Source organism: Schistosoma mansoni (genome assembly GCF_000237925.1).
Source record: "Schistosoma mansoni, WGS project CABG00000000 data, supercontig 0230, strain Puerto Rico, whole genome shotgun sequence".
NCBI lineage: Eukaryota > Metazoa > Platyhelminthes > Trematoda > Strigeidida > Schistosomatidae > Schistosoma > Schistosoma mansoni.
Genome location: NW_017386096.1, coordinates 110,005 through 117,761, shown reverse-complemented (window position 1 = coordinate 117,761; position 7,757 = coordinate 110,005). Strand labels below are relative to the sequence as shown.

At 41.3% G+C, this 7,757-nt stretch overlaps 2 protein-coding genes across 2 annotated transcripts in view; one reads left to right on the top strand and one right to left on the bottom strand.

Annotated features, from left to right (window-relative positions):
• Positions 1–6,741, top strand: part of Smp_098240 (hypothetical protein) — a gene marked incomplete at both ends in the record, with an annotated part of 15,678 nt that extends 8,937 nt beyond the window's left edge. The window contains one exon of the mRNA XM_018791454.1: positions 6,686–6,741. Within this exon, the coding sequence (XP_018647325.1) occupies positions 6,686–6,741 (56 nt within the window). The remainder of the gene's footprint in view (positions 1–6,685) is intronic.
• Smp_177520 (hypothetical protein) lies at positions 102–1,077 on the bottom strand (the record flags this gene model as incomplete). Its single annotated transcript, XM_018791465.1, has 1 exon — positions 102–1,077. One exon carries the CDS (start codon positions 1,075–1,077, stop codon positions 211–213), a length of 867 nt encoding a protein of 288 aa, XP_018647326.1. The 3' UTR covers positions 102–210.
• Positions 6,742–7,757: the final 1,016 nt, after the last annotated feature.

The window sequence follows — 7,757 nt, the reverse complement described above, 5'->3', positions numbered from 1 at the left end:
TGAACGTAAGGTGTCGTGTACCATAGGTGGGAATGACTGAGCCATTCGCAGCGCGTAGTCGAAGCATAGTGGCTTGAGACTTACTGTTACCGATAGGTACGACAGAAACTTGGGCACCCATATCCACAAGGTACCTAGCGTTGGTGCGATAATCGTGCACATAAAATAAACGGCCAACCTGAGGTGAAGTGCCGGCGAGTACGGCCGCATTTACTCGCCGGCTGGGAAGTTTCCCGCCTTGTATGAGCAGGGAGCTCGACAATGACGGGCACCGGCTCCGAAAGCACGGTGGAACCAGCACCAACCTGGACTCGCTTCCGAAACCGCCTTCTGGCGTGGCTTGGAAGATGCCCGCTTGGGGCGAGTCGTTACGGCTTTTCGAGATTGTGACCTGGGTCGGGGGACGTAGGGGGCTGGCACATTTGCGCGGTCTCGGAAACTGAGACGAGTATGGATACATCTGTCCCTATCCCCATGAGCCGGAGGTCGTCTAGCATCGAGATCAACGTTAGAACGGGAAAAACTAGCAACAAAATGGTCGCCTTTGGTGTTAACTCGTGCCAGAATCTTATCTGCTATGAGGGCCACCTTGTTGAGCGGGGTGTCCTCGAGCAGAGCCGTAAGGGTTGGCTGGATACTGACTGGTAAGGCTTCGAACCACAACTCTTTGACTATCTCAGAGTCAGCTGTCATGTTTCCTGCAAGGGATTGCAGGCGCGTGAGGTGGTGGCTCGGCTTAGCATCACCCATAGGGTGACGTGCTAAAAGTGTCCTCAATCTTTCCTCTCTTGATGGGAGGAAATGTCGAAGGATGGCATCCTTAAGACGGTCATAAACGTTTGGAACGTTGGGATTGAGGACAACCTCACGGACAGCGGTTAGGTGATCCCCGGGCAATGATTCCAAAGCGTAGGCGTACTTCTGCCTTTGATTGGTTATGCGGCGGATCTCAAATTGAGATTCCAGTGCCGCGAACCAGACTTCTGGATCATGGGGGATGAAAGGAACCGGTCGGAAACTGATAACCTGTATCTCGGAGTCTATCATATTTATGTTATTCTTATCGTTATCTACCATATTAAGTTGCCAAAATATTATATATTGAAAAAAATCAATACGAATATATGCAACAGATGTGGATAGATAAATAGACTCACCGGATTGATCTGGTTTGGAGAATTGGCCAAGTTTGACTTGTGCTCGATGGATTGGGTTACCAGCTGTATTGCGTGTTCCAACAACGGCTCACCAGTTGTAGTGGATGTCGAGTCGTGGACGGACTATGATCACCACTACTATTCGATTACGCGTACAAATATGACTTGGTTCCCTTGATAGCCCGTAAACCAGAAGGCTTTACTAGTCCAGATCAAGTATATTTATTGGCGATCTCGTGGTATCGAAATAATACCGAGACGTGCCAAAGAGTACAAGCGAACAAGCAGTGCGTGAGCAAGCTCGAACCAAACCAGGCGGTATATGGAACAAGAAGTGAAACGGATACAGTTAAACAAATACAGTAAAACAATCTCTGGTACAATTGGTTACAATAATAATAATTGTTTCTATTATTCCAATCGTGTTCTTATCGAGACTGGCCGGTCACTACAGATTAAAACATACACTTAAAGGGTTCGCAACAAAGTTAGCTAATTCCTTTAGTAACCTAGGATGCAGTTCATCGGGTCCAGTGGATTTACCTATGTCAAGCTTAACTAGCAGACCAAAGACATCGAGTTCTTTAATGGTTACGCTGTCCAGTGCTTGTGTGGGGGGATTTTCATGGACTGGTGAGAAGGGTGTTTCTATGGTGTATACATCGCTAAAGTATTTAGAGAATACTTGAGCTTTGCCAAAGTCGTCCTCCACTAGTGATGTGGCAGTACTGTCTCCCCATAGTGAAGGAACATTTCTTCTTCTTTTTGTCCTTTGGTTTATATACGAATACAAGCGTTTAGGGCATTCTATGGATTCCCTAACGATTTTCTCTTCGTACAGCTTTCTGGCCTTACGGAGGGTTGAGGCACAGGTATTTCGAGCCTTTTGATACTGAGATTTTGCCTCGTCAGTCCCCAGTAACCTAAATCTGTCCCACATTTTCCTTCTTTTACGGAGAAGGATGCGAACCTCCCTACTGAACCACGGTGGGGAGTTTCTCGTTCTCTTAGGTGTAGTCCAAGGGATGTGGGGGGCGGTAACTTCTAAGTATAAATTCCGGAATATGTCCCAAGCCGTTTCGATTGATGACTCTGGGTCTATTTTCCAATCTACTGATGATGCTGATTTCATGATGTCTGGTATGTTTGCTTTCCAGACGTTAGGTCTGGATTGAGCTGAAGCGTACTCGTGATCGACAGTTATATGGAAGTCAAAGCTTAAAACTGCATGATCACTTTTGCCTAGGAGTGGCATGTAATCCAGGTTTGCAACGTCATCCTCATAATGAGTCAATATAAGATCTAGTAAGGATGATGCAGAACCCGGGTCGTACCTCGTTGCTTCCTTCACGTGTTGCACTAGGGCACATGTGATTACCGCATCAACTAGTTCCTGTTCGAAGGAATTTGCTGACGATTCAGTCCGCAGATTTCCCCAGTCCACCATGGGTGCATTGAAGTCCCCTAGGATTAGACATCGATCACTTCGTGATAAAGTGTTGAGACTGTTTAGCAGGACCTCGTTTGCCTCACAGCTTGGACTGCGATAGATCAAACTAAGTAGCAACTCTTGTCCCCTGCATTTCAGGCGGCAGCTAACTAATTCATACGTCCCACTCTCATGGGATACACTGTCGATAATGGTGAATGGGATAGCATTCCTAATGAATAGAGCTACTCCCCCTCCTTTACGCGTTTGTGTTCTGTCGGCCCTTACTAATGTAAAACCCTCGAAATCAAGTTCCCTACTATCTATAGACGGCGTCAGCCATGTTTCTGTGACTGCGGTTATGTCTGGCCTAGTTGAGTCAATCTGTACACCTAGTTCCGGTAGCTTATTTAGTAAGCTCCGGGCGTTGGTATAACAGATCCGAAGCCTATTTAGGTGGCCTTGTGCTTCACCCAGAGTGGCTTCGGCATCATCCTCTGTCGAAGCCTCACAACCCGAAAATTTACAATTTTCAGGTCTTTTTCGCCAGCGTCTAATCTGAGCTGTAGTTCCTTTTCGGCTTCCCGTCTTTTAACACGGTCCGCCAACGGTAAGTCCTTACGGAGAAAAACTGAACCCTTTAATTTATGTCCATTTTCTAAGATTAAGTCGCGTTCGTTCGGGGATTTGAAAACGACTTTAAGTAGTCTAGATTGATTTGGTTTCAGATGCGCTAGATTTCCTAGTCTATACACCTTTAGCAAGGTGACTCCGGGGATGTTTTTGGGCATAACTTGGTTGAGTAGTTGTTTTATCAACACAATGTCATGCTCAAAACGAGCTTTCGGTTCTAAGCTGTCACTCTCCTTGACTCTATGGAGAATGACTGATCTGTCGCTGTGATCAGACCTCGGCTTGTCGACCCTTTTGGTGGGGGTATGATTTCCTTTTACGTCATTTTGGCGTTTTTTTCTTACGACCCGTACCCAATCGCCAACGTTCTTTGGAGTGGTAACCACAGTCGCGTCAGGCGTACTGTGGGATTCCGGAAGGTTCAGGACGACTTGGGAGATTGGGTCATCTTTCGCGCTGGAAACCGATCGAGCCTTGCGGTTTCGGTTTCCGGAAGTTCCCTTCTGGGCACCATTTTTGATACGAGGGACAGAAGAGACTTTTTTGCGCGAGTTTCTGGTTGTGTTAGACCTCTTTGGAGGATGTTCTTCCTCCTTTGTAGAGTGTGGGTCGGCATTTTTTGGACTCACTTGGGCCTGCCTTGTGTCAATCTGCGTGTCGACAGATTGAGTTCTGACTGATGTATCCCGACCGCGCTTGCCGAGACACTTTTTTGCGGCATTTACTATTGAGATGGCCTCGGTTAACAGGCTATTTGCATCCAAACAGCACTGTTGACATAGCCATACGCACCCATTTTTACTGAACCGCTTGAAAGCTGCAGGTGTTAGATTTGTGCAAACTTCGTGGTACCAACCTTTGCACTCATCGCACTGCATGCCGCTATCAACAGGATATCGACATCCTGGGCGGTGGCAAATGCTTTTGTTGCATCTTCCAGTCATTTTAGGATGCGAAAGTGAGTGTTGACTATAAGTAGAAAAAAAACTATAAATAGTTAGGACTAAAGTACTAACAGACACAATAGAAAAACAAAGGTACTCTGGAGTACCGACGATAAAACTATTTAGGATACCAAAAATGATACTCTAATAGAATACTTTAACTGAAATAAATTCAATCAAAGTATAAAAACAGTAGTCTTGATACGTTAATAACGATCAAAACAATAGAATTTACTCAACGAGGAAAAATACCACTGTCCTTTTTAAATAGCGCGGGAATTATTGTACATTCAATTAGTACATTGAAACAAATTTGTTGTTTGATGCCTTCTGTTTCAATTCCGTGCCGAATAATGATGACAATTTAGCTTTTGAAGCCCTTTCCAGAGTGATATTATATAAGTGACTTTGTCAGTTGTTCATACAAATACTTAGTGGTGAGCGAATATAAGTGTATTGCAGGATGTCTGGTATATGTCCGATATCTTTGTCACGAACTTGCACCAACCGTTTTGGTGTTTATGGACCTCCAGATCTTCGCGTTATCTGCATAAATTAATGAAGATGAGCAGATTGAACCTGAAATCGCCTTTTGTGAAACTACCGACTTTGAAACCTGCCAACTAGCGTACACTCTACTTATCTTGATATAAGACATCCTCTTCTCTTGGTAGATTACGAACTAGAATGGAAGTGGGTTCATGAAACCCGTCTTTGCAATTTTCACCAAGAGAAGTATATGGGATATTATCTCAAAGGCTTACGCAAAACCGAGGGCCATTACCTGAATCGGTATTATACGGTCAGATTTGTTTCGGTTGTTAATGAGGAAGGTGAGTATGCAGTTTGTATCCTCAGATGTGTCTAAATATCTCAATGTGGTTGTGTGAACCTGACTGTTTTCAATTATTTTTAAGAGATATGCGAACTCACATTAGACTCAAGAAGCTTGTGAATCAAGAGTCTAATAATTCTTTGAAGCGTGTTTCATGAATTTAGTCTAGGAGGTGATACGTTTGCTTATAGACAAGGATCGGCGAATTTCACTAGCGGAATTTCTGGAAAATGAAATTAAGTATATTGGACAGGCTTGGATGATGCAAGTGTTGTTGAGAAGCAGGGCCATAATAATATTATAGAAGCAGGCATGTTCGGCGTTGCGTCAGGGAATGAATTATTCACTCACATTACGTCACTTCTGGTAGACTTGTTCCTATTTCAATACTGTAATATCTTATATAAGTATAGACCGTCAACCATTGGCAGTACAGCAGTCTTAACTTCCTACATTGCGTTGCCAATTTTACCAGTGATATGAAGCGAAAATTATGAGTGAGTCGGGGTGTGTTGTGTAGTGTGCAGTAGGACTATTCTATAGTGGGCTATATTTGCCATGAAAGATAATGGATTGCGAAAATTTTGTTATAACATGCCGTTTATCCCCTTTCTTCTATATTTCTTCCCCGTCTCCCAGTTAAACATTTGTTTTTCGTAAACTATATGTTGGAATATATTTGGATAATTGTTATCGTTAACTGAACGTAAAGAACCTCTTTCAAATCAGGGCGACAAATGCCTGATGAAAACTTCTTTCATCTCGGTCAATCATTTCAGATAAATATCTAACAAATCGTGCAGAGTTCATAAAGTATTATAGTTCTATCGTTAGAAAATAGATTTTGAATAGTGAGTGATATGAACTGTTTAGAAAGGGAGTTTAAACGTGGTTTTTGTACTAACTGCTTATTTTTTTGTACCTGATTGTTCGCTGGCCATCAGTTCCATATACAATACATTCTTCTGTGCTTATCTAGTTCTACATGACCTGAAAAACACTATTTCTGAGATTCTTAGCATATTAATTCAAATACTTCTAATCAACTTATACAATATCATTGAAGTCACCCTGTTAGGTTGATTCTTTCGTGATTGCATTAAAGAATAATGAAAAAAGCACATGAAGTTTTTGGTGGCTACCGCCTGTCACAAAACACTCAGCTATTACAACGGAGTTGTAATACTCAAGAACCTGGACAAGGATATTTCCAGACTAAAAAGGAGGCTTTTGCTATTGTATTGACAAGAAAAAGATTGTACAAACACTTGTTTGTCGTAAAATTTTATAATTAAACTGATTACCGGGCACTATAGTCTGTCTATCACCTAACTAAACCAATTCATCTGTTATCTGCTGCCATGGTTTATAGGGGGAACTTAAACTTGAGTGCTCATTATTGAGCAACAAGTCGCTTAAAACAAGTTTAAAAACTCCAAATAAGTTGTTTCCTTAAACTTCTTACCTGAAGCGAAAAGAGAGATTGACTGTACTGAACTTATTCCCCTGGCAATTTATAAGGATTAGATGTGGCTACCGTTTAAACTACTTAGTAATAATTTGAATCCGACAGGTGTTCATTCTTCTTATCTTTCAGAAAAAGAATAGATACATTGAGAAAATGTTCATAAGCTTTGAATCAAGAGCACGAGTTGTTTTTTTCTTTTTTACATCTAAAACTTCAAAGGACGTATTTTTGGCGAACTTATGAAGACAGATGATGTTGACCTTGGCAACCGTTAGTCTTACTAAATAACCCTAGAGTTAGCTTATGCTATGAGTGGGAGTAAGTCCGATCAATTTTCGTCATTTTAAATATTTTTCAAATGTTTTGATTGATGAATAAGGAGGTTAAGAACAGCGAGCTAGCTTCAAGATACATTCTGAAACGTTCATATTTAATACAACTCTTATGCTCAAACTTAATGTAAAATTGGTATCAAAATTTCACAAAGGTTTAGCTAGTACCGGTAACAGCCACATATGACGATTTCTGAGCTTCTTAGTATTGTCGAGGTAAGTTTCGAAGTTTGATCAAATAAAGTGAATGTAACTAATATGTAAGGACGAGCTAGTCGGTTTGTTAGTCAAGTCTTTCTTATTTATTTATAGCACCCTTGCGTCATATCTGATATAATTGCTCGATAAACTTCATATTCTTTATCCTGAGAGGCTGTAATTTGTGAACGAACGAATCATGTATGATGTAACAGTTCTTGGATTTTGCCACGAAATTCACTCATTCATTTGTATAAAGAGTTCAAGCACTACAGCTGATATCAGTTTGTGATGAAAACCCTAAATCTAATTTCTAATCTCAATTACCAACTGTAAATCATAATTTTAGTTCCTCACACATGTTTATTATCCTCGTTTGGTCCTAGTAATTAGGTGGACACTCAAGGTTAGTCTAGGGTCGCTCGAAGGTCTTCCATAAATTATAGTCTCTCCTTTTTTCTTTATTTTCGGCTCTCTACTCTAACTTATGATGTTTATTCTTAGGGATTTATGTCAGATCTGTTTGGATCTACATAAGTGGTTGATATCTCACGGAATCACCTTTGGAATCTCTGACGTTCGTTCTCATAATTAAGCTATTCTTTGGGTACTCATGAATTTAACCACAGTAATAGTACTTCAAACATTGCTTGCATAACCTAAGTGATAAATAATAAGAGACTTAAAAATTCAATGTTCATGATTTTCCCTGAAATTGCTTTCAATAAACATCTGAGAAGTATGTTGAAACTGATGCGAAA